The sequence below is a fragment of the Dendrobates tinctorius genome, unplaced genomic scaffold, assembly GCF_039654945.1.
Source record: "Dendrobates tinctorius isolate UK_male_01 unplaced genomic scaffold, ASM3965494v1 ptg000032l, whole genome shotgun sequence".
Lineage (NCBI taxonomy): Eukaryota > Metazoa > Chordata > Amphibia > Anura > Dendrobatidae > Dendrobates > Dendrobates tinctorius.
In genome coordinates, this window is record NW_027361700.1 from 345846 (window position 1) to 373554 (window position 27709).

At 43.9% G+C, this 27709-nt stretch overlaps 1 protein-coding gene across 2 annotated transcripts; it reads right to left on the minus strand.

Annotated features, from left to right (window-relative positions):
* Positions 1 to 834: 834 nt before the first annotated feature.
* Positions 835 to 27530, minus strand: PSME3 (proteasome activator subunit 3). Of its 2 annotated transcripts, XM_073572291.1 has the most exons (11): positions 27368 to 27530; positions 19774 to 19806; positions 19476 to 19538; positions 13931 to 14035; positions 13629 to 13677; positions 6938 to 7050; positions 6739 to 6807; positions 2602 to 2669; positions 2409 to 2463; positions 2209 to 2295; positions 835 to 1320 (listed from the first exon to the last, which is right to left on the minus strand). In XM_073572291.1, exons 1-11 carry the CDS (start codon positions 27407 to 27409, stop codon positions 1240 to 1242), a joined length of 765 nt encoding a protein of 254 aa, XP_073428392.1. In that variant the 5' UTR covers positions 27410 to 27530; the 3' UTR covers positions 835 to 1239. The 2 variants fall into 2 exon arrangements, with proteins under 2 accessions (XP_073428392.1, XP_073428393.1); XM_073572292.1 differs by lacking the exons at positions 19476 to 19538; positions 19774 to 19806.
* Positions 27531 to 27709: the final 179 nt, after the last annotated feature.

Genomic DNA, 27709 nt, shown 5'->3' on the forward strand with positions numbered 1-27709 from the left:
ACTCAGGAGTACTACAGTCCTATTATTCCACAATCTCACTAATCAGTACAGAATTTTGTATTAACTTGGTAAAAAGCTATGACAATGTCCAATGAAGGTGTCCTACACAGCATTGGGGAGACTCAATTACCTTCCTGCAGTAACTTATGCTGAATATGATCCCATAGCAGGAAAACACAACTGCATGGTACAGTTCATTAGGATTGTAAGTCAACTCCCTTTGATTATACTCCATGGAAAGATATCCAACACTTCACGGGTTAATACTGGAGATGTTCCGATGGGGTTAGATAATATAGACAGCAAGAGCTAATTAAAAGGGGTTGTCCACTACTAGGACATCCCCTTCTCGATCTGAATGTTTGGTGCCAATAAAAACACTTAGTCACCTCCCGTGCCGTTCCAGTGGTGTCGGTACTTGCGTACCTGGGGTTCAAGTGAGGTTGTTATGACACATCAACCCTTCACCCAATCACCGCTGGCATCACTGTCCCAACCTTCCTCTTGATTTTCAATTTGTCCGAAGGTGGGGACATTGACATCGGCGGTGATTGGGTGAAGGGCTGATGTGTCGAAACAACCGCATGAGAGCTCGGGGAATTAGAGTGCAGACAACGCAACAACACTGGCACAGGAGGTGAGTATAAGTATTTTATCGCCACCAAAACATTCAGATCGAGAAGAACTTGTCTTAGATGTGGACAACACCTTTAAAGTGTCTTTGCCACTTCGTTTTTACAGACCATCCAATTATTAGGTTCAAATTTGTAATAAACTTCAATAATTTGATAGCACAGAATGAACACAAAATAGAAAGGAGCCTTGACTTACATCAACTTTTCAAGGATTTCATTTTGACCAAAGAACATTTAGTATGGGGTTCACGACCCACAAAGTGCCAGAGAGGATTGCGATCGCCACTTGTAGAAAACTCCAGGATTCAGCAGCCCAAACAAGGCTTCAGTGCTCCTAGTCAGTGACTAGGGTTTCCTAATAATTATTTAGCAGTCAAATTTATTGAACGAGGGGAAGGAGCAGTTTTTTAAACAAAAACCTGCACACCGATTTCCAGACCACTTTTTTTCCCTTCCTGGTGGTAAGGACGTCAAAAGTTCAAACAAGGCAATGATGGTCTTAACTCCTTTTAACTTCAAAGGAAGAGAAACAATAAAAAAAATAAAACCCATCTAAAACACAGGATACAACTAAAAGGTTGAGGGGGGTATGAGGACACGCTGGTTAGTAGAGGGTTTCGGCGTTGCTGTTTCTGGGCCTCTTAATTTTCTCAATGTTTTTAAGGATCATATCGTGCAACGTCACCTAAAAAGAATAAAAAAATAAATGATTGAACACCAAAGATAATGTGTTATTTCCCAGAGGAGGATTACACGGCCTGCAAGTCTCTTTACTCTGGCAAGTCACTCCACAAGGAGAGACATCACCCCTTAGAAAACTTACATAAATGTCTAAACTTTGTAGTCTGGCTTTCTGCTCCCTGAGGGGGGGGGATGAATACGGAATGGCTCACACCAGCTTGGCTGTCCCTCAGTCTGTGAATAGCTTTCTATGTCAAAAGGCCTAATTAAATAGATTTAACCTGGAGATCAGATTTCTAGACCAGCCGCATGTTAATATTATAATTGCTGGTTTGTGACTGGGTCATGGCGACTCTACTACTGAATACATTATTTTTCTCTGAACACTGTTTTTATAACTTTTCTCTCTCATAGTAAATAGTGTCAGGCTGCTTTTTGGCATCTCTTTTCACAGGCACCAGGTGGTGTGAAATGTTTCCACCCTGTGTGTTCTCAGGAAAGCCCCCCTGGGGTTGAGACCAGGAAGGCTGTCTTTCTCAGGATAACATAGGTCATGACCTTTGTGAAGAGCTGCAGCCTAGAACAGATGCTAAGTTACTGCTGGTCATACATCCATACACATGCATATTTCACTACAGTGACTTTATCTTGCGGAGATTGAGCGTCTCCGCAATATAAATTGACATGCTGTGGTCTAGAAAGACGCAGGAGGCAGCGTTAACTGACCATGGAAACATACCCTTAAGGACACTTCCCTTTTAATAGGACATGTGCAGGATACCTACAATGTGAGCAAGATAGATAGCAAGCACCCGGACACCATGCAATTAGCAGAGATTACTAGCTGATGCAGAAGTGAGAGTATTCACAAGGATGGAGGAATTGTACTTACATATTGGTTCCTCAATTCTGATATAATTAGCCGTAAACTAATATATTCCTTTTCATCTATTTCTGTCACTGTACGCCGATAGTCTTCCTGGAGAAAAAAAAAAAAGGAAACGTACATTATGTTATGGAGTGACGGCACAGGACTAAAGCACTTGCGAGTCAACGTTGTGCAACAAGGGGCACGATTACGGTACTACTTACCACATGAGGATACTTTGCTATTTTAGAAACAAGCTTTGCCCGAGTAATGTAGTATCTGAAAACATGAGCACACGAAAATGCTTAGAAGTATTGTCCCATCATGGAGGGGGGAGGTGGGGTTCCCTGCATTAGCTAGAGTTGAGAAGTACCTCCGGACAACACACAGGAATATCACTAGGAGTATGGCCCTCACCTGGAAATCTGATCTAAATAAGATGCTGCTTCGCTCTCCACTGTCCGCAACTCTGCTACAGTCTCTTCCTAAATGTCAGAAACAAAGGAAATGCAAGTGTCATGAAACGCGACAGCAGGAAATGAAGCCATGTAGGTCTACACACTAGGTCTAGGTATAGCAAGAGGGACCTGCTTGTTTCATTCTAATACCTTTGTAGTATGAGGAACAGCTATCTAATGCCTTTAGCCAATGTCAATCCTAGGATCAGAGGTCCTGCAAGTAGTGTTGGTGTAGTATTAACTGATTCAAGAAAACAAAAAAAAAAAAGCCCCCAAAAGGTATCTTCATAGACTACAAGATATCTGATGCACATGTAGAAAACAGGAAGCTAAAGCAGATCCTTCAGGGGCTATAGCTCAAGTATTAAGCACTTTTGGAAATGGATTTTGACAAATCTACTTTAACCCCTTAGTGAGCAGAAAAAACTCTTCAACTCTCACCAGTGTCACTGTGCGGCAATAACTCTGGAATGTTTTAACACATCCCAGTGATTGAGATTATATTTTTTGATCATGGCAAACAAAGGTCAATATTTTTGTAAATAAACACAAAACATCAGAAGTTTGACACATCTCTAAAAGACAGCAATTTTCAATCTTTGAATAAGTCTTCCTTTAGGCTGTGCCCACGTTGCGGTTTTTTAAGCATTTCAGCAGCGCTTGTGCCGGCTCAGACGCTGCAGAAACGCTTAAAAGAAGCTTACTATTAAATTTAATGCATTTTTGGCTTTTTGTGCCAATGCATGCGTTTTTAAACGCTCAGGAATCGCTTGGCAGCTAAATGTTCCCAGAAGACGCGTGTCTTTTGTGCAAAAAACGGGCAAGAAACTCGCTAAAATAAAACACGCGTTTTCTGGGAAGGGGATCAGTTTCCTGAGCGTTTAAAAACGCTAACGTGAGCACATAGCCTAAATCTCGATAGTCAGACCACACAAAATAGTTAACAGTAACATGTCTACCAATTTCCAGCGAGTGATCAACTAGCTCAAAATATACAGTAAAGTATAAGAATAGCAGCGGACCAGTCATGTATAAACTAGAAAGATAAAACTAATCTACTTTATTTCAAAACTTATTAAAAAGCACTATAGTCCCTATTAAAAATGCTTTTTTGGAATAACCCTTTGAGTATACCGTAATCATAGCTGAGTGACTGAGAATCTGAACCCCTTAGTGACCGCCAATGACTTGAAACTGACCTGAAATATCAGAATATCATCCCCCCAACAGCCGACAATGATGCAGCTATCAGCTGTACACTATAGCGTGCACCCTGCTGCATCAGTCATGATAGGTGTTGGCACCGACCCATGGCCGTTTGTGATGTCTACGTGCCGTAGTCACGTGACAGCAGCATCTGAAAGGGTTAGTGTGAGGGTTCCCTCTTTAACCCCATCAGCATCCTAAGATCATTATTGTGTGGTCCTGTTTGTCGCCATGGCGATTCACGGCCAAATAACAGCCCTAAAGTCCGCTGACTATAGCGGCCTGTTCAGAAGTTGGCAACATTTAGGTGGTAGACATGTTAGAAAGAGAAAACTAATCTACTTTATTTCAAAACTTATTAAAAAGGACTATAGTCCCTATTAAAAATGCACATGTACAAAGACACAAAAAACCGCTCTTAGGCTAGTTTCACACTTGCTTTTTTTTTGCAGCGCGTTTTTCCCGCAAAAAAAACGCATTAAAAAAACGCATACAAAAGCATACAACTGCTGCGTTTTTTTCAAGCATTTTTATGAGCATGCATGAAAAAAACGCAGCGTTTTTATGCGTTTGTATGCGTTTTTAGTGCGTTTTTACCGCGTTTGCGTTTTTTTCCAACATTAGGTGGCCCCTCACACTAACCCAAACCATGACTTTACTAACCCTAACCCTTAACCCTAACCCTGACCCTAACCCTTAACCAAACCATACTTAACCCTAACCCAAACCCTAAACCCTAACTAACCCTAACCCTGACCCTAACCCTAACCCAAACCATACTTAACCCTAACCCAAACCCTAAACCCTAACTAACCCTAACCCTGACCCTAACCCTGACCCTGACCCTAACCCTAACCCAAACCATACTTAACCCTAACCCAAACCCTAAACCCTAACTAACCCTAACCCTGACCCTAACCCTGACCCTGACCCTAACCCTTAACCAAACCATACTTAACCCTAACCCTGACCCTTAACCAAACCATACTTAACCCTCACCCTGACCCTAACCCTGACCCTAACCCTAAACCCCCTTAACTAACCCTAACTCTAACCCAAACCCCTAAATTCCATGGTTAAAAAAAAAACGCATGTGCAAAAAAACGCATACATGAGCATGCCAGTGCGCACGTATGCGCATCCATAGGCTATAATGGCCATTTTTAGCGCAAAACGTGCGCATACGCTTTTTTGCAGGGCCAAAAAATGCAACATGCTGCGTCTGGAAAATACAAACGCACACCCCAAAAAAACGCAGCGCATGAAAATCGCATACGTGCGCTTACCAGCGCGCAGGTATGCGCACCCATGTTAAATATAGGGGAAAAAACGCATGCGCAGGTATGCGTTTTTTTCCAGCGCTAAAAAACGCAAATGTGAAACCAGCCTTAGAGATGCGGACAATAAGATACCCAAACTTTAGTCGGATTTTATAGTCTAAATGTCTTCATACAAATCTCCTATTCAAAGACAATTAAACAGAATCTCTCCTTTATATAGCTTTTTCCGCTTGAAATAGTTTGGGACTGACAACAACACTCCTCTAAGTTCTGTGATGTTGTAAACTGTCTATGGTCTGTCTAGTGTCCAGAAATCAATATGGTAATTGAAAATCCACATCTACCGTTATTGCTCGTAATGATCAAAGACAAGTTATACTTTACAGGCTGTCACTATTATAAGTGGCATAACGTGCAATCTGAGATTCTTAATCTTAACTCTATGTAAACATATTCATTGCTCATATAGCATGTACTTCATCACTTTTTTCATAGTCTCAGAATTTGCATATATATCACATATCATGGAGAGGTCTCACCCATAACCATTTCAGTGAGGATCTTAGGATGCTGATGGGGTTAAAGAGGGAACCCTCACACTAACCCTTTCAGATGCTGCTGTCACGTGACTACGGCACGTAGACTTCACAAACGGCCATGGTCGGTGCCAACACCTATCATGACTGATGCAGCAGGGTGCACGCTATAGTGTACAGCTGATAGCTGCAGCATTGTCGGCTGTTGGGGGGATGATATTCTGATATTTCAGGTCAGTTTCAAGTCATTGGTGGTCACTAAGGGGTTCAGATTCTCAGTCACTCAGCTATGATTACGGTATACTCAAAGGGTTATTCCAAAAATATCAATTATTTGAGGCTATGAAGGATTTTTGCTTTTGGCTCCTTTCCTTACAAACGTTTTTCCTTCTGCTAAATTAGAGTACATCAACATTAAAAAGTTTGTCTGGTGGAAAAAAATAAAAAAAAAATAAAAAAAGTCGTCACCACCTGACCATAGGAGATATGACAACTTGTTGATCAGTTGGGGTCCGACCGCTGGGAGCCGCACTGATCAGAAGAAGGAACGGCAGTTTGTAGGCTCCACTACTGCACTCAACAGTCCCATAGAGAATAAACAGAGAGGTGGTTGTGCTTCCAACCTGCCGCCCAGTTTTCTAAGCCGCAGTGATATGCCCATCTGTCAGCAAGTTATCATCCATCCTGCAGACAGGCCATGACTTGTTTCCAAAGGATAGCCAGTTTAAGGTGGGGGTCCACCAGCATGACACCAGTATACATCCAGGCTAATTTACATGAGGCTTATCTTGTTTTAGTTATAACCAAAAAAACTAGTACAATAATGGCATCATTTGTATTGTTGATCTATAATCACAGTTCTACCACTAGTTTCATTAATAAAATTATCCTGACCGATTCCCTTTAACAACCTTTTTGTCTGCATCCGTTGTTTTATAGTTACACACAGGACTGTGAGAAGGGAGAGACATGACTTGGCTTCCGGGCCAAAGAAAATACACGTACATTTCTCAGTTAAATGATAAGGTGCTTAAAAAAACAACAAAATACAAATAATCAGACAATGGGGATCACCTGTATTGACACACCAAAATTGTTTCCATCTTCTATCCTTGGAATTAATAGTTGAACCCACATTTTTACCTAATTGAAAATGAGAAAGCATTAGGAATTGGCCCCCAAAAAATGGAAAAACAGATGTGCTGCTAATAATCTGAACCTCAAATCACATCAAAAGCAAGTTGATGAGAAAGCCAATATAGAAAACACTCACCGTGTTGCATTTCTCTATGAGTAGCCTTATCTCGGGTTTTACTCTTTCAATGATCTCAACAAGAGGGGCATTACTCTTCAGCATCCCATTGGGCATCACAAATACTTTTGTACCTACAGAAGGAAAATTGTAATTGCCAAATGTATTTACTATAGGAAACCAATTATTCACTAATCACATTGTTAGATGCCACCATTCCTGCCATAACGGAGAAAACACTGGTGCATTCTGGGAATTTCTAGGCCATTGATAGACCATACCATGTGGCCGCTAAGAGACCACAATTCTGGTGCTGAAGTACATGGATTCATGAGCTGTCGTTCCATCACCAACCAAACGCTAATTGACAGCTTTCTCTATACCTGAAAAATGATAATTACTTACCGGTAATTTGATTTTCCAGAGCCATGACAGCACCGCAGACATGAGAGATGGTATCCGCCCCAAGGAAACCTGTAGCAGAGACCTAAGAAGGGGGCGGCACCTCTCTCCTCAGTTTTTTTCAGAGTATGCAAAGGTATCCGCCTTATTAGTTTACATACATGTTATATAACAGTGTCATTAATATTCACCTTTTACCTTTTTTTTTTTTTATATTTTTTCACATAGATTTACATATCCAGATACAACTTTAAATTTTGTGGTGCACCACACAACCATCACAAGATAGGGCGGGAACAATGCGGTGCTGTCATGGCTCTGGAAAATCAAATTACCGGTAAGTAATTATCATTTTTTCCCTTCCCCATGACAGCACCGCAGACATGAGAGGAAAGATAGAATAGACTCCTAGGGTGGGACAACAGCAGACAACACTTTTCTCCCAAAGGCCAGATTTGAGGGCCCTAGGTCTAGTCTATAGTGTCGGAAGAAAGTGGATGGTGAGGACCATACTGCTGCTTTACAGATGTGCTCAACCGAAGCATTTGCCCTTTCACCCCAGGACGTGGCTATGGCTCTCGTAGAGTGAGCTGTTACACCCAGTGGGGGAGTCTGATCTAAAGAAGAATAAGCCAGTGCAATACCCATAGTAGCCATCGTGCAATCATTGACTTTGAAGCTTTCTTACCCCTGTTTGTCCCCTGAAAGGAGACAAAAAGGGCTGAAGACTGTCGCCATGATTTTGAGAATTCTATATTTTGAAGCAGGCAATGTCTGACATCTAGGCAATGGAAGGTTCTCTCTCCCTGGGATTTGGGGTTTGGACGAAACGAGGGCAAAATTATCTCCTGCTCCCTGTGGAATTTACCTTCGGTAGGAAGGCCAGATCAGTTTTTATGATCACTCTATCATCCAAAAAGGTGGTATATGGTGGATTTACAGATATTGCCTGCAGCTCGCAGACACGACAAGCTGAGGTTAGGGCCACCAGGAGTACTGTTTTTAGCGTTAGCGCCTTTGAGATGGAAGCAATAGGCTCAAATGGAGACGCTGTCAGTGCCCTTAATACTAAATTTAGATCCCAGGGAGCTACTTTAGATGTTAATTTTGTGGGCCTGGATGTAAAGGAGGCCCGAATGAATCTACAAATCCATGGGTGATCAGCCAGTTTTTGATCAAATCGCACCCAGGGCCGATACCTGCACTTTTAGGGTGCTTGTGGACAGTCCTTTTTCCCAGTCCTTTCTGGAGGAACTCTAGGATCTCTTTTATTGGTATTTTCTGGGTTGTCCCAGTCCATTGTCGGCCCGTGAACTGCAAGAATTTTTCCCAAATTTTTTGGTATTTACGTGAAGTTACCTCCTTTCTGCTAGCGAGCAGGGTGGTTACTAACGGGACTGAGAACCCTTTTGCTAGGAGTCCCCTCTCAAGTTCCACGCAGTGAGGTGCAGCCTGTGAACCTTGGGGTGATCTACTGGGCCCTGGTATAGCAGATTCGGGGTATCTGGTAGGATCCACGGGTCCGAGATAGACATGCGTCTGAGCCATGTGAACCATGCCCTATTCGGCCAGAAGGGTGCAACCAGGATTATTCGAGCTTTGTCCTATCGGATCTTTTTCAAGACTACTGGAATCAATGGAAACCAGGGGGGGGGGGGAGGTTACGCATAGGCCAGACGAAATTTCCACCGGTGTAGTAGCGAATCCACCCCCTCTGGTTGCTCTCTTGGATTTAGGGAGTAGAACCTGTCCACTTTTCGATTTTCCCTGGTAGCAAACAGGTCTACTTCTGGTATGCCCCAGGCAGCGCAGATTTCCCCAAATATTTTTTTGACTTAGGGACCATTGTCCCTTGTGTAGTGCATGACGGCTTAAATAAATCGGCCAGATAATTGTCTGCCCCCTTTAAATGTGTACCCGATAAGGACAAAGATTGTTTTCCGCCCATGCAAATGATTCCCTGGCCTCTGCCATAAGGTTTACAGACCTTGTACCCCCTTGTCTGTTTATGTATGCTATGAGCGGTACAGGGCTTTGAGATTGAATATTGTTCTTAGTGACCCATCTGGTTTTGGCGTGAGGAACAGAGTGCTGTAAAATCCTTTCCCTACTTGATGACACGGTACTTTTATTAGTACCTCCTTTTGCATGAAGAGTTGAATCTCCTTTTCTAGCGTGGCCTGATTCTTTTTGGCTACCCGGGTCACTTTTACTCTTTGAGGTGGAAGGCTTAGAAAACTTAGTCGCAGGCCCTCGGCTAACAGGTCGGTTACCCACTTTGAGGCGGGCAATGCTACCCATTTATGGACAAAGAACCGAAGCCTTCCCCCAACCGCACTGGCGTCATTGCTTAGTATCAGGTCTCGGGGTGGTTTTACTAAAGAGGAATCCTTTCTCTTTTCCCCTCCAGGGTCTGCCCGCGTGGTTCTATCGTCTGGCCGCCCTCAGCTCCCTCTGTTCCCTGCTCCACGAAAGGACGAGCGAGCGTCAGTCCACCGACGCCTAGGGAAGGGGGGTGGAAACCGTTTTCTTATCGGACGCTTTTTCTAAAATTTCGACCAATGCTTTCCCAAACAGGTATTGACCCTCACACGGGATGGCGCAGAGTTTAACCTTTGACTGGAAGTCTGCCGACCAGTTTTTTAACCAAAGTGCTCTGCAGCCTGAATTTGAAAGGGCACATGCACGGGCGGCACCTCGGACGGAATCTACTGCGGCGTCAGCCAGGAATCCCGCTGCCGTCTGTAGGGAAGGTATTGCCTCCAGCAGTGTCTCTCTTGGGCATTTATTCTTAATTTGGTCACTTAATTCGTCTAACCACTTGACAATAGCACGCGCTGTACAAGTGGCAGCCACACCCGGCTTAAATGACCAAGCAGATGCTTCCCAAGCAGATTTTAGAAAAAAAGAGTCTGCTTTCTTGTCAAGGGGATCTTTTAAAGGCGCCCATGTCCTCAAATGGCAATGCTATTCCCCTTGATGTACTAGCAATGGCGGCATCTAGTCTGGGAGCTTTTTCCCCATTTATCGCATACCTCCTCATCAAACGGGTATTTACGTTTGGCAGTATGGCCATTTTTTTTGTTGGGTTTCTTCCATTCCCTCTTGATCAAATTTAACAGGTTATCATGGAAGGGAAAAACCCTTTGTTGTTTCCCCTCAAGATTGCTAAACACAGCATCTTGAATTGACTTTGGCTCTTTTGGTGTGTCAAGTCCCATTGTGGACCTTACAAGCTTTAGTAATTTCCCCCATGTCCTCAGATAGGAAATATGGACGACCCTTTTCCTCGTCCGAGCAGTCCAGGTCCGAGTCCCCTATCTCCCCTTGTTCTTCCTCACACTCTATGTCAGAAGTTATTTCTGTGGGAGGGAGAGGAGGAGGTGGGGGCGGGGGTGAAGCAGGAGTTATATCGGAGCCAAGTGTAGTCTGCTCCTTTAATTCATCTTTTACCGTCGACTTTACTTGATCCCGGATCATAGTTTTAATGCTCTGGAGCAGGGATGGTGACTCTTCGGCCACTGTTTTTTTTAATGCACGAGCGACAAAGTCGCTTTTCATAAGATTTAGCTAGGGCCTTTTTGCATAGTGCACATTCCTTGTTCTTTTGCTTTGATGTGGCCTTTCCCTACAGAAGACATACATAGGGCAGTTAATATATTGTGCTGCCTTACAAAAGGCACTCACCCGGCCCTCTGGGTACCCCGGTGGCTCTTCCTCCCACATGCGCATCTCACCTTCAGGATCCATCTGCGCTCCACTGCTGATCTGGCTCTACAACTCCGGAGCCTGTGTGCAGCCTCTCAGGGACCAGTGGCACCTGCCTTGCTTCCCTTTTTATGGAGGAGCAGTGCGCGCTTCTGGGACCGCTCCCGCCCAGAAGTGCCCAGTACACCGCTCCCCCGGCGTGTGACGTCACTTCCGGTGCGACCCCGGAAGCAGTCGCCACGCAGTCGGCGCCAGCGTCGTGGTGGCCACGCCTCCTCGGCCCAGCCTCCCACTGGAGCGGCCGCCGGGGAGTCTCACGAGGAGGACACTGCTCACAGCGCCCACCGAGCTGGGCTGACAGGCGCACGCCACCGCGCCTTGCTGCCATCCTCTCCCTGCGGACCTCGGCCTCCTGACCGGACGACATCAGAGGGGGATCCGTCCGGAGGTACGGACTCTGCCCCAGGGATCCGCCTGCAGGAAACCAAACTGAGAAAGAGAGGTGCCGCCCCCTTATGTCTCTGCTACAGGTTTCCTGTTTCCTGGGGGCGGATACCATCTCATGTCTGCGGTGCTGTCATGGGGAAGGGAAAACAATGCTGTCTACTCATGGCGCCAAGTTCATGAATATCATGGACCATTGAGCTAGCACACATAATGAAGACCACTCCTCAGCTCCTCCTGCACAGTAGTAGGTAACCAATGATTTAATGAAAACTGCTGCCAAAAAAAAAAAAACAAACAAAGCAAAGAGGGTTTCCTGCTAGACAATTCTGGAGAACCAAGAAATTCTTTAACATATGCATGCACCTGGCATGGACACCATTACTATTATACCTTGCCAATCACTACATTACAAAATGCTGCCAATTCTTAAAACTTGTTATGCGGCTAAGCTCACTTCCACAAGACGGTAGTGCTGTCAACGTCACATCTACAGGCGTCGGTATCATACAACTGGCACAAATAAGACACACAGCAGATACAGTAGCATGTAAAAGTTTGGGCACCCTTGGTCAAAATTACTGTTATTGTGAACAGTTAAGCAGGTTGAAGAAGAAATGATCTCTAAGAGGCCTAAAGTTAAAGATGACATTTTCTTTGTATTTTAGGCAAAAGTTTACATTTTAAAACTTACAAAAAGTTAAATGGGCTGATGCAAACGTTTGCGCACCCAGCATGGTTAGTATTTAGTAGCTCCCCTTTTGCAAGTATCACAACTTGGAAATGCTTTTTGTAGCCAAGAGTCTTTCCATTCTCGTTTGAGGGATTTTCATCCATTCTTCCTTGGAAAATTCTTCCTGTTCTGTGAGATTCCTGGGTAGTCTTGCATGCACTGCTAATTTGAGGTCTAGCCACAGATATTTTATGATGTTCAGACCAGGGGACTGTGAGGGCCATTGTAAACCCTACAGCTTGCGCCTTCTGAGGTAGTCTACTGTGGATTCTGACGTGTGTTTAGGATATTTGTAGAAGTCATCCTCTTTTCACCGGCAGCTTTTTTTTTTTTCCCCAACTTATGCCTGCTTCAAGAATTTGTTGGAATTTTATTGAATCCATTCTTCCCTTTCCCTATGAAATGTTCCCCGTTCTATTGGCTGCAACATAACCCCAAAGCACGATTGATCTACCCCCCATGCTTAATAGTTGTCAAAATATTCTTTTCCTGAAATTCTGGGCCCTTTTTTCTCCACACATACCTTAGATCATTGAGGCCAAAGGGTGCCAGAGGTTTTCTTTTTCTTCCAATGACTCTTCCATGAAGGCCATATTTGTGCAGGTGTCTCTGAACAGTAGAACAATGTACCACAACTAGAGAGTCTGCTAAATCTTTCTGAAGGTCTTTTACAGTCAAGCGGGGGTTCTGATTTGCCTCTCTAGAAATCTTAAGAGCAGCTCTCACTGAAATTTTGCTTGGTCTTCCAGACCTTATCTTGACCTCTACTGTTCCTGGTAACTGCCATTTCTTAATCACATTTCAAACTGAGAAAAGGGCAAATTGAAAACACTTTGCATCTTTCTTATAGCCTTCTCTTGCTTTGTGGGCCTCCACCATTTTCATTTTCAGAGCGCTAGGCTGCTGAATAGAAGAACCCATGGCTGCTGTTTTTTGGCACAAGATTAGAGGAGTCTGGGTATTTATAAAGCTGTGAAATTTGCATCCTTTGGCCTTTCCTAATGATGATAGCAAACAAGCCATAACAGGCTAATTAAGATCTGAAACCTTGGTCAAAGTTATCTGCATGCACAATTCTCCATGAGTGCCAAAACTTTACCATTGGCCCCTTTTTGAAATTTTTAAAATGTAAAAAAAAATGACTTTTTTTTATCTAAAATACAAAGGAAATGTGTCATCTTTAACGTCAGGCCTTTTCAAGATTATTTCACATTTCAGCTTCAACCTGCTTAACTGTTCACAACCACAGTAATTTTGCCCATGGGGCCCCAAACTTTTACATGCCACTGCTCATCTTGATATGCAAAAATTAGCAGGACCGGTGATAACTACCTATTAGAATATGGACCAAACAAAGAAGAGGGAAGATATAGAGAAACCAAAGCAGAAAGAAAAGAGGGTGGTCGGGTAAAAAAGGGGAGCTACCTGCACAGTTGTCACCTCCATCTTCCAGCTTTCTTTTCTTAAGAGTTGGCTGAAAAGTAAAGTCATTGTGGGTGTCAATGATTTAGAACAAAAGTCAACATTATTTTAATGGAGTTTTAACCCCTTTCCGACATTGGGCGTAATATTATGCCGATGTCGGACTCCCTCCCTTTGATGTGGGCTCCGGCGGTGAGCACACATCTTTCCCGGGACATATCAGCTGTTTTGACCAGCTGACATGTGCACGCAATAGCCGCGAGTGGAATCGCGACTCGGGTCATGTCTTCTAACTAGGAACTTACAGCATCAATGCCGTCATGACTGTTGGACAGAAGAATGGGTTCTGGAACTGGCAAATTCATTTCAGAGTGGATTTGTGATAAATCTTGAACATTTAGCATAGGTTCCTGAAAGGGAAAAAAAAAATAAAAAAAACAAAAAAAAAAAACAGTATAATTACAAGATAACCAAGGCGCTATAACCAGTGCATAACTAACCGTTTTAACCCCATAATGACCAAGTCTGAAAGAGCCTTAATGTCAGGCCAATTGTTTTTTTTTTGCCTTTGCGCTTTTTAGCATCCATACCTATATATTTTTTTTCCCCACCAACGTTGCTGGATTTTATGCCGGACAAATTGTATTTAGCGCCATTTTAGGATACTTATATGTACATAAAATACACATATATCTAAATATTTTGAGTGACGTGAATATTAGAGAAAATAATGTATTTTTTTTAAAGTATTTACATTTTTTTCTAGCGAGTTTTTTTTTGTAGAATTTCTTTAATATTCAATTTTCCACCACAACTGATGAATCCATAAAAGCCTCAGTCATAGGGGAAAACAGACCCCTGCTGGGTCACATAGGGTTCCGTTCCCTATTAACCTGCCTAATAAAATTTATGATTACAGAGAGTGAACTGAGATGGCTCTTGGCTAGAGAGAATGTATTGCAGGGATAAGAGGTAAAGCAAATTCCAGATTCTAGATGTAACCTTTTTCTTTCCACGTGTCAGCAGCCCACACACTGAGGCATAGTGGCCATCTTGACAAATATACATTTGTCAGTGTACTCGGGGCCTGATTCGTAAAAAGGGATGCTGCAAAACACAAATTAATTTCTATCCTAAATGCCTATTTTCTACCATACATTAATTAAAAAAGTTCCTACCATTCCCTGACTATACAGTTTTTTTTACCACCACTTTTTCTTTATGATGCTTCTTTGAGAATCCCCAGTGCATGCTGGCATTCTCAGCCAATTAGTCATAAGGAGGCAGATGCTGTTTCAGTGACCGCACTCTCTGCCTTCTCTCTGAAACAGTCATCAGTGACCTCAGTTTCAGGGTCTGGGCTCTTCAAAACCAGGGGAAGAGTCTTGAGGAGATCATTTGCATATTCCCAGTGCCTTCTGGGATAAGTGAAGAGTCTCCGCGAGCTCAACGATCACTGGGTTTTGGCCGTTGCAGCTGAAAAGAGGAAATCGGATAAACCGCGCGCCGACAGGCTCATCTTTCATCGTTTAAGAAATCTCAAGATGGAAGAGGCCAGGAGCCATTTGGTGAGCTGCATTTCTTGCTACATGTTCACAGATTTACCAGTGGAAAAGCCAAACTTCACATGCCACAAATGCAAGCTTGTGTCCCTGTTGGAGGAAAAGTTGCAAAATCTCGAAGAGAGGTTAGCTACGTTGAAGATCATTAAGGAAGGTGAAGAGTTCTTGGACAGAGCAGAATTATCTCTTCATGTTACAGAAAGAGAAGAAATTCGAAGTGCACCTGAAGAAACAGAGGAATGGAGACATGTGACCCAGAGAAGCAGGAGGATCAGGAGGCAGTCAGCACCCATACTGCTCAGGAACCAGTACCAGGCTCTCACGCAGGAAAACGATGAAGAAATACATCAGGATAAGACTTTGCCAACAAACAGCAACCTTGTACGCCCTCAGAGTCCTCCTGGATGGAGAAAGAAAAATGTTGTGAAGAAACGGAGAGTGGTGGTCATGGGGGATTCCCTGTTGAGAGGAACAGAGGCCGCTATCTGCAGACCGGATATAACTTCAAGAGAAATGTGCTGTCTTCCAGGTGCAAAAATTAAAGATGTGTCTGACAGGATATCAGGACTCTTCAGACCTACAGATGACTACCCATTCCTGCTACTACATGTGGGGACAAATGACACCGCAAGAAACGACCTGGAAACCATCTGCAGAGACTTTGAAGACTTAGGCAAGAAAGTGAAAGAACTGGGAGCGCAGGTGGTCTTCTCTTCCATCCTCCCAGTGGATGGCCATGGAACAAGGAGGTGGAATAAGATTCTGCAGGTGAACAACTGGCTACGTCGATGGTGCCGTCAGCAACGATTTGGATTTCTGGATCACGGAGTGAACTACTTATACGATGGACTACTTGCTAGAGATGGGGTGCACCTTACGAAGACTGGAAAGCAAGTATTTGGAAGTCGCCTTGCTACACTTGTAAGGAGAGCTTTAAACTAGAACAACATGGGAAGGGAAGCAAAAGACCAGAAAAAGCCATACACCTGACAAATGCTATTGAGAACTCTGCTATTAGAAGTGGAAAGGAAGAACAAATACGAAAGAATCTAATTAATAAAAATATTGGGGAAAGAGAAACCTATCACAAACTAAAATGTTTCTATACTAATGCACAAAGCATGGGCAACAAACAAGGAGAATTGGAACTACTAACACAGGAAAAGAAATATGATGTCATTGGAATCACTGAAACTTGGTGGGACAATACACATGATTGGAATACAAGACTAGAAGGATACAACTTATTTGCAAGAAACAGACTTGATAAACGAGGAGGAGGTGTCGCATTGTATGTTAGAAAAACGTATATCTGCACAGAGATTGAAGCTTCAGAGACTGGGAGTTCTGTGGAAACTGTTTGGGTAAGAAAACAAGGACAGAACAATGGAAAGAACACCATTGTAGGCATTTACTACAGGCCACCTGTGCAAGCTGAAGATATGGATGAACTCTTTCTGCATCAAATGGCCAAGTTCTCCAAAAAATATGACATAGTTGTCATGGGAGATTTCAACTATCCAGACATTTGTTGGGAATCTCTCTCAGGCAAAACTAACAGGTCAAGGAAATTCTTATCCTCTCTTGATGACAACTTTATCTTCCAAAAGGTAAGTGAGAAAACAAGGGGAACTGCTACCTTGGATCTAATCCTTATAAACAGGGAGGAAATGGTTGAGGAGGTAAAAGTGGCTGGGACCCTAGGAGGTAGCGACCATGCTATTTTAGAATTTTGGATAACTAGAGGCGGAAGACCTGTGAAGACTCAGACGTCAAGGTTAGATTTCAGAAAGGCAGATTTTAAGGGATTCAGAAAGAGAATTGGAGGGATCCAATGGCTGGATATCCTAAAAGACAAAAATGTCCAGGAGGGATGGGAAATCTTGAAAAATGAAATTCTCAAAGCACAGTTGTTAACAATTCCGAAAAGAGGAAAGAATAGGAAGCATTTAAGGAAACCAGGATGGATGAACACAGAACTTAAGCACATGCTAAAAAGGAAGAAAAAAATGTTTATAAAATGGAAAGAGGGAGGCATATCTAAAGAAGAATATAATGCTGTCTGCAGAACCTGCAGGGCACAAATCAGATTATCTAAATCTGAAAATGAATTGAGGCTTGCAAGAGATGTCAAAAGCAATAATAAAGGATTTTGGGGATATGTCAAAAGTAAAAGAAAAGTCAAAGATGCTATAGGATTTTTACAGGATGAAAATGATGAAATGGTAAGACAGGATGTTGAGAAGGCTGAACTTTTAAATTCCTATTTTGCATCTGTTTTCTCTCAGAAAGGAAATGTAACATCAACTGTTATTCACTGTCCTATTAAGGGAATAGAAGAATCCAGGATATCTATAAACAGAAAGATAGTGAGGAAACACTTAGCTAACCTAAATGAATTCAAGTCTCCAGGTCCAAATGAATTACACCCCAGAGTACTGAAGGAGATAGCAGAAGAAATGTTTGAACCCCTCTCCATAATCTTTGAAAATTCTTGGAGAACAGGAGAAGTGCCAGAAGACTGGAGAAGAGCAAATGTTGTTCCTATCTTCAAAAAGGGGAAGAAGGTGGACCCAGGCAACTATATGCCGGTGAGTCTGACTTCTATACCAGGAAAGATCTTTGAGCAAATTATTAAACAACATGTATGTCAATACCTGGATAAGAATGAAGTGATTAAACAGAGTCAGCATGGGTTTGTAACTAATAAGTCATGTCAGACTAACTTAATTTCCTTCTATGACGGTATCACTGATTGGGTGGATCAAGGAAATGCTGTAGATATAGTATATCTTGACTTCAGCAAAGCATTTGACAAAGTATCTCATACAATCCTTATTGAAAAAAATGACTAAGTATGGAATGGACAAGGCAACTGTTAGGTGGATTCATAACTGGCTTAGTGATCGGACCCAAAGAGTGGTCATAAATGGCTGCACATCCAGTTGGAAGAATGTCTCAAGTGGGGTACCACAGGACTCTGTCCTGGGCCCTGTATTGTTCAACATCTTTATCAACGATTTAGATGAAGGAATTGAGGGTAAACTGATTAAATTTGCTGATGACACAAAGCTAGGAGGGATAGCTAATACTAGAGAAGAGAGAGAGAGGATTCAAAAAGATTTAAATAAACTGGAGAAGTGGGCAGCAACTAACAGAATGGTTTTTAACAGGGAGAAATGCAAAGTACTACATCTGGGCAATAAAAATGAAAAAAGCATATATAGAATGGGAGGAATAGGGCTAAGTGACAGCACATGTGAAAAAGACTTGGGTATATTAATAGATCACAGACTGAATATGAGTCAACAGTGTGATGCAGCAGCAAAAAAGGCAAATGCAATTCTAGGATGTATTAACAGAAGCATACAGTCTAGATCACGTGAAGTCATTATTTCCCTCTACTCCTCTTTGGTCAGACCTCATCTGGAATATTGTGTCCAGTTTTGGGCATCGCATTTTAAAAAAGACATCAACAAACTGGAGCAAGTTCAGAAAAGAGCGACCAGAATGGTGACCGGTCTGCAAACCCTGTCTTATGAGGAAAGGTTGCAGGATTTGGGAATGTTTAGTTTGCAAAAGAGAAGACTGAGAGGAGACTTAATAGCTGTCTACAAATATCTAAAGGGCTGTCACATTGTAGAAGGATCAACTTTATTCTCATTTGCACATGGAAAGACTAGAAGCAATGGGATGAAACTGAATGGGAGGAGACACAGATTAGATATTAGAAAAAACTTTTTGACAGTTAGAGTGATCAATGAGTGGAACAGGCTGCCACGAGAAGTGGCGAGTTCTCCTTCAATGGAAGTCTTCAAACAGAGGCTGGACAGACATCTGACTGGGATGATTTAGCGAATCCTGCTTTGAGCAGGGGGTTGGACCAGATGGCCCAGGAGGTCCCTTCCAACTCTATGATTCTACTGAGCATGCATTGGTTGTCAATTCCGATGTATGCTTAGTAAAGTCTTGTCACTGTGCAGTATGCACAGTGACAGTGCTCTCTCGCGTTGGCAAGAGAGCGCACTGTCAGTGTGGCGTGTTTCTTGAGGCTTACCCAAGGTGCAGAGATGAACGCTGCCCCCGCATGTGATGTCAAAACAGCAAGTCACTACATTTTAGAGCAGCTTTGATGACTTTTTAAAGTGTTTTATGCCAGAAATCTGGAGAAAATGCTTTGATGAATCGGACCCTATAGCTTAATTTTTTTATATGCACAGCCATTTCTGCAGCCAAATCAAACAGTAAAGTTCCTTTATAGGACAGTTCTCCAGCAGGACTAGATTACCTTAAGAAATGCATCCAGTTCCAGCAACTTCTTTGGGAAAAAACTTGCCACAAGATCTTCAGCCTTAAGTAGTAAAGTAATTATTGCACAATCATCAAAATCACATGCCATGTAATAATGCACCACAAATCAGATATCTAGATAGAGCTCAACTGTTAGCTTGTTTCTGAAAAATATTAGTATAACCAACATAATCTAGAAAGGCAACTACTGATACAAAGCCATAGAAATGTCTGTAAAGCGCTGCGGAATATGATGGCACAAGATTTGTGAGTAAAATAGTTGAACTGTAGATTACCTCATTTGTTATTCTCTCTCGAAAGCAATCGACCTGTGATCATCACAAAAAAAAAAAGTGAATCAATGGCAATGTCCTCAACTAAGAGATTTCTCATACAGAAAAAAAACTACAAAGAATTTTCTAATTTTGTCATTAGATTACAAGACATAAATTGATAAGTGTATTCCTGTGTCAGCAGATGAAGCTTGTTCACTTTGCACTATACATTCTGTATAAATGTTATGACTAAGAAGCGATAAACTTACCACTCATCCTGAAAATCAATGATCAGTGAGTTCTCACCGATGGTCCCACCACTGATCACAACGGTGGTCCGAGACTTACTTTGGTGTAACTAGAGAGTGTGTGTGTGACCACTGATCTAGTCACAGTCTATGAAGAGTACATCTAACCAAGAGCAAGGGGACGAGAACAGCTGATCGGCCAATAGCTGGTGAAGGTGTATGGCAGCCTTCACTAGACGAGCATTTATTGTGCGGATCATATTCCAGGACAGATATGCAGCCGTGAAGTTTCAAATGTAATTTCCAAGTATATAGGACAACTGACTTCTATATGATTAATATATACAATGTCATGAAAGCATGGGAAAGAAGGCACCATTTCACCAACATGATCAGACTAAAGCAACAGAGGGAGTCTGTACGGAAATTAGGCCAGGTTCACATTGCGTTAATTCAGTCCCTTCAACGCATAGTGTTGACACACTGCGTTCACTCTACTGTCATATTGTGATCGTGTTTATCGATCACGCTAGCTTAGCTTCCCTATCTGCGCTAGCGGTGACAGACCCCCGAATGCTGCAGACCGCATCCGAGGGTCTGTCACAGAATGACGGCACATCGCGAACGTATGCCGATTATGACATGCGTTGGCGATGCGCTCGTCTACTGCAGTCTATGGGTGCGTTAACGCATCCGTTACATAGCGTTAATGCCGCTATGTAACGGATGTGTTAAACGCTTCCCACAAATGCAATGTGAACCCAGCCTTAACAGCAGCACAATGCCAGGATGCTGAGAAGGATTTACCTGAAGCTGAAGAATAAGTGTCAGTGAAGAAGAACAATAACTGCCCATCACTGCACTACTCATACCTTAGGGGACCGTTACACTTAGCGATGCACCAGTGATCACGACCACGATATGACCCGGTCAGGATCGCTGGTGCATCGCTAAATGGTCGCTAGTGAGCTGCCACACAGGCAGATCTCACCAGCGACATCGCAGCGGTCGGGGGTCGCTACTTACCTGTCAGACGAGGCGATCCTGACATCCTCCTGCCCGCATCCACGCGTCGCTCGTCAGCGCCAACAGGAAGCCCCAGCCGGAAGTGGCCGACGAGAAACGGCCCAGGTCGTTCTCACGCGATCAGCGATAACCAGCGGGGGAGTCGGTCGGAGGTAAGTATCACACACAGAGATAACGCTAGCAATATCGCTGCTACGTCACAAAACCAGTGACGTTATAGCGATATTGCTAGCGATATCGCTTAGTGTGACGGGGCCTTTACACTAGAGCTTTATCACGGGCCAGTGTTCACATTCAGAGGAGATTACCAATGATCACAATAGGGAATCACAGAGTAAAACTAATGATGGTTATTGTTGTGCTTCTCCGGCCTGGGTCACATCTGGCATAGCAAACAGCCAATTGATGGAGGTGCCAGATGCCCAACAATCTCTTAGTAGACAAGCCCATTAGATAATATATGTACAGAAATGTGTGCTGTATCCTTGCTACATTCGGGTCCCTCCATAAACCATTTCTGCACTTGTGACATGATGAAATAAACAATGAGAGGAAGTAGAAATGATGTCAGGCGGCTTTAACTGCATCATGAACAGATGTTTTACTACCGCAAGACATTGTGTGTTAGAGTATTACAGCTGCAGAGATTAAAGCTTAGTCGCTGTATATTAGACCAATATCTGGGCAGTCTGTGAACACTAGCATTGTATTCTGGTGCTTAAAGGGAATCTCTCATCTATTTTTTTTTGTATAGAAGATGCAGTCAACGCCATCAGGGGCTTATCTACAGCATTCTGTAATGCTGAAGATAAGCCCCCTGATGTAACCTGAAAGAAGAAAAACACGTTATATTATACTCACCGAGGTGGGCGGTCCGGTCCGGTCCGTCGCCTCCCATCTTCTAGTGATGCCGTCCTCTTCTTTCCTTCATGTCGCGGCTCTGGCGCAGGCGCACTACTCTGCCCTCGACAGGGCAGAGTAGTGCGCCTGCGCCAGAGCCGCGACAGGAAGGAGAGAACAGAATACTGCAGTGCGCAGGCTCCGGACCTCTCTGACCTTACCTGACGCCTGCGCACTGCAGTGTTCTGGTCTGCCCTCAACAGGGCAGAGCAGTGCGCCTGCGCCAGAGCCGCGACAGGAAGGAAAGAAGAGGACGTCATCGCTAGAAGATGGGAGGCATCGGACCGGACCACAACACCCTCCGGACCCGGACCGCCACTGAGTGAGTATAATATAACTCGTTTTTCTTCTCTTTCAGGTTACATCGGGGGCTTATCTACAGCATTGCAGAATGCTGTAGATAAGCCCCTGATGGCGGTGGCTGCAACTTGTATACGAAAAAATAGGTGACAGATTGCCTTTAAGTGCTCATTCACATTTCTAGGATTTGATTTTCAAGCCAGTTAGACCATATAAGCAGAAAATATTCCCTTCTGTGTGGTTCCTATTTTTTTTTTTTGGAGGGGAGTTGGGGTACACAGTAGAGAAATACTTTGGTGTTGACAGCGAGACCTGCGGTGTAGAAGAGGTTAATCAACAAAATGCCTTTAAAAAGCAACTCTAATCAGTTTTATGTTGCCCAGACAGAGGCCTAAGCTTTACTCAGTGGAGTGTGGCCAAGGGAGAAGGGTGCTATGGGTGGGAGAGACCTGTCAATCAAGGCTAGTCAGGCGGGGAGAAGCTGGTGGGACGTGTGTGCTAGTAGCTGCTTCGGTTTTCTCTGAAGTGCACATTGGAGAATAAAACATAGCTCTCGGTAATGTGAAAGACTTTCTGGATTTAATGCCGTCTGCGGACCTGACAGCACACAAATGATGAAAGGGTCCTTTGAAATACATCAGTTTAACTAAAACACAATTATAGCTGTATACAAATTTATATAAATGATAGCAGAAAGAACAGGCAGCCCCATATCAAGCAAAGCAACACCCTAACCCTCAACATAAGTGTTGGGCAGACAGCAACATGCATGCTGGACGCTTCCAGTCCAAATCTCCACCTTACGGCCGGATTCAGTCGTGACCAGTAGCCAAACTAACATATAGCGTACATTAAAGGGAAACTAGGCAGGATTTCACCCCCCTAGTAAACTATTTAGATCACATGAAACTCTTTGAAAAGACAAGTGCAGCAATGCCTTTATGCTCCTCCGTTACTGAGAAATCCGCTTAAATGAGGCTAAAAATCCCTCTGAAGTCTCTGTCACTCCAGCTCTGTTACCCACCCTGCGCCCCCTCTTCCTGTCTGACTAATGGCTCCTTTTCCAGCAGTCACACAGCATAGAGGCTGTCAGCCAAGAAGGAAGAGGTGGTACTGAGTGACAGAAGCTTCACATCTACACAGCATTTTTCAGCCTCATTTGCTTATCTATTCAAATGTCAATTTTATTTTTTTTAGAATGAAAGAATATGCAACCAAAACTGTTACTAACCTTGTGGGACAACGTGTAAATTCTAGATTTCGCTCTGTATCAGCTCATATTTCCTAAAACCTTTAGTCTTAAGCAATGATGAAGTTCAAAAGTTACCCAGTCTTATTGAAGATTCCCCCTCAAAATAATCCCTTGGTTATCCCACAACACTGACCTAATGATAATTATTTCAGCTGTAAGCAGATACAGTTACACATCTTACTCTATGACCAGAACTAGCAGATTTGTAATAAGTCCCTATAATCCTGTGTAACAGGACATCATGTGTCAGTGTAGTACAGCACACATGGTATACAGGCCACATCAGGTGGTGAACATGCTTAGGCATGACCCAACATGCCAGGGCAAAAGCCCATCACACGCAGAAGCAAGAAAAACAATGCCAACTGCCACTTTGTATAGACAGTCACTATTCAATACTTAGGCCGGTTTCACATTTGCGTACAGGGACGCAGCGTCGGCCTGCACACGGCCACTGCTAAGCCCCGCCCTCTGCTGCGCCTCCACTGGTAGCTCCGCCTCCGGGCGCATGACGCTGCATGCGTCCCCCATCTTTATCACTGAGGACGCAGGCCGTGCACAGTATGTGTCCTTTTGACGGTGCGCCGAGTGCAACCAAATTGCAACAGGTTGCATGCAGCGTCATGTGCCTGGAGGCGGAGCTACCGGCAGAGGTGCGGCAGAGGGCGGGGCTTAGCTGCGTCCCTAAACGCAAATGTGAAACCGGCCTTACACTGAACATTGTGAGCCATTTGCAGATATCACAAACCAAATGGTACGGACAGATAAGAAAACTGATGCATGAAGCTATGAGACAGACCGTGAAGGCAGCAACAGATAACTGATGACTGACTGGGGCTACAAGGTGGCGTTGGCTGTGACACTGAATGCAACAAGCAAGTCACACGAAGTCCAGCTGTGTCTGATACATTTTGGAACTTGCTTGCCACAGTATCCTTGGGGATGCAATGTAACCCCATTCACTTATATTGCGCCAATATGTAGCAGCGACAGCCAAAGAACTTTGGTAGTGGCCAAAGTCACCCCAACCATACGGCGCATTAAACTGGCCGATTATTAGGAATGCTAATTTCCTAATTATCAGTTTGTTTAGACAGGACGCCAATCTCCCTTGGAATGACTAAAAGGGTAAGATTGATTTTTAAGCAAGTTTAAAATCAATCTTGGCAGCACATTATCTGGTGTAAACAGGACTTGTGCCACCAAGAACATCCTCTGCACACAGAACGATAGCTCTGCATGCATGGAAATGGGGTCAGCTTGTCTAACCAGGCAAATAACGACTGTACATCTGATTCCATGGACGGCTGTTCAACAGCTGTAGGTCGGCCACAGTTCATGCAGCCTTTCTAGTCACATGGCTCCAATATGATTGTTTTTATAGAAGGCGAGTCACAAATAGAAGCAGGCTCCAACACCAAAAGGCAGACTTACATAGTGCATTGGAGCCATCATTTGGCTAAAGAAAACTAGTGCCAGGTGATCTTAAGAACTGCACCTTGAAGGCAGACAAGTAACATGCAATTATTGGGAACCTCCCCTGCCGTATGGGCTAATACAAGCTACAAAGGCCAAGAACGTTGGACTCATTTTGTATCTAGGAGTGCTTGAATTTGTGGACAACTAACGCAGTCACACGACTTCCCCCCGCAGTGATCGGATCAACTCCAAAGGTCCCTGTGTCCACCCTGCTCAGTCATATTGAGTGATCACACTGGCAATTACTTATCACTAGGACTGACCACAATACTATGCCGATCCGCAAAAGGAGTAATCAAAGCAGAAAACATCACTAACAAGTATTAAGAACAACTGATTGGGTAATACAAAGAGGAAACAAGTAAATGAGGGATAAACGTGGTCTTCTCAGGTGAAGCACATGCAGGTATATTGCACATGCATCAACCTAGAGGACAGGAGAAGTGCCAGAAGACTGGAGAAGAGCAAATGTTGTTCCTATCTTCAAAAAGGGGAAGAAGGTGGACCCAGGCAACTATAGGCCGGTGAGTCTGACTTCTATACCAGGAAAGCTCTTTGAACAAATTATTAAACAACATGTATGTCAATACCTGGATAAGAATGAAGTGATTAAACAGAGTCAGCATGGGTTTGTAGCTAATAAGTCATGTCAGACTAACTTAATTTCCTTCTATGACGGAATCACTGATTGGGTGGATCAAGGAAATGCTGTAGATATAGTATATCTTGACTTCAGCAAAGCATTTGACAAAGTCTCTCATACAATCCTTATTGAAAAAAATGACTAAGTATGGAATGGACAAGGCAACTGTTAGGTGGATTCATAACTGGCTTAGTGATCGGACCCAAAGAGTGGTCGTAAATGGCTGCACATCCAGTTGGAAGAATGTCTCAAGTGGGGTACCACAGGGCTCTGTCCTGGGCCCTGTATTGTTCAACATCTTTATCAACGATTTAGATGAAGGAATTGAGGGTAAACTGATTAAATTTGCTGATGACACAAAGCTAGGAGGGATAGCTAATACTAGAGAAGAGAGAGAGAGGATTCAAAAAGATTTAAATAAACTGGAGCAGTGGGCAGCAACAGAATGGTTTTTAACAGGGAAAAATGCAAAGTACTACATCTGGGCAATAAAAATGAAAAAAGCATATACAGAATGGGAGGAATAGGGCTAAGTGACAGCACATATGAAAAAGACTTGGGTATACTAATAGATCACAGACTGAATATGAGTCAAAAGTGTGATGCAGCAGCAAAAAAGGCAAATGCAATTCTAGGATGTATTAACAGAAGCATACAGTCTAGATCACGTGAAGTCATTATTTCCCTCTACTCCTCTTTGGTCAGACCTCATCTGGAATACTGTGTCCAGTTTTGGGCACCACATTTTAAAAAAGACATCAACAAACTGGAGCAAGTTCAGAAAAGAGCGACCAGAATGGTGACCGGTCTGCAAACCCTGTCTTATGAGGAAAGGTTGCAGGATTTGGGAATGTTTAGTTTTCAAAAGAGAAGACTGAGAGGAGACTTAATAGCTGTCTACAAATATCTAAAGGGCTGTCACATTGTAGAAGGATCAACTTTATTCTCATTTGCACAAGGAAAGACTAGAAGCAATGGGATGAAACTGAATGGGAGGAGACACAGATTAGATATTAGAAAAAACTTTTTGACAGTTAGAGTGATCAATGAGTGGAACAGGCAGCCACGAGAAGTGGTGAGTTCTCCTTCAACAGAAGTCTTCAAACAGAGGCTGGACAGACATCTGACTGGGATGATTTAGCGAATCCTGCTTTGAGCAGGGGGTTGGACCAGTTGGCCCAGGAGGTCCCTTCCAACTCTACCATTCTATGATCCGACCTGAGCCTAAGCGAGCAGCTAGCAGGCGTTACAGAGTGCAGCCCAGTCCTGACCTATATGGGGACCCCTATATGAGAGGCAGGACACCAATGACCCCTTTTGCTTCCGCAGATATCAGAGCACAAGCTGATTTTGCAGCAGACCCTCAGTAAGCCATTGTGGTCCTCTACATGTCTGATTGGGACTAGTCCGTGGCCATTTTGGGGGGCAAGGGACATGGTGGGCCGCAGTCAGGGGGCTCCATACCAGCAGGGACGGCCCGCCCTCCCACAGCAGCCTCAGAGGCCTCCCCATGGCCCGGGCTGGGGGCAGCCCTGGGACCACGTGACTGACGAGTCTCCACACCGCCGTCCACGTGGAGCTGCAGGCCGGCTCCTGTCACACCACAGCCGGCCGCACAGCACCGAGATCCGCCGCACTGCCGCTCCCGTATCACCACAAAGACACCTGGACACAGCTGCTCCCACCGGCCTAGGTGCCCACGGTCCGGTACACCACGCGTCACCTCCCCCTTTCCCCGGCACCATCACTACTGCCGCCATTTCTCACCTTCTTCTTCAGCTCCTGATCCACTTTCAGCAGGGAGGACATGATGTGTCCGAAAGAGATCTGCCCTCACTTACAACACCGGCTCGTGCAACACGGCTCCGGAAGTGACGTAACACTGCGCGCCGTCAGCAACCGTGACGGCAGAGTGGGTGGGGACAGGAATCAGCCAATCAACAGCCGACCTTTCCTTAGTACAGCCAGTCAGAAAGAAGGACCAGCTGCATGGGCTGCAGGCGCGCTGCCGACCTGTCACTCATCACATTTCCCCCCATATGTTCAGCTGCTGTGTTACATTGTCTCTATTAACCCCAGCATGACCAGTGGCATGGCCTGCAGCAGATG

Bases quoted from the DNA above. Each gene is read 5' to 3' on its own strand.
- PSME3 (XM_073572291.1), bottom strand. From the start codon at position 27,409: ATGTCCTCCCTGCTGAAAGTGGATCAGGAGCTGAAGAAGAAG. The intron at 19,539-19,773 runs GTAATCTACAGT...TTACTACTTAAG, and splicing joins GAGAGAGAATAACAAATGAG to GCTGAAGATCTTGTGGCAAG. The intron at 1,321-2,208 runs GTAAGTACAATT...TATTCTTTTTAG, and splicing joins CAGAATTGAGGAACCAATAT to GTGACGTTGCACGATATGAT.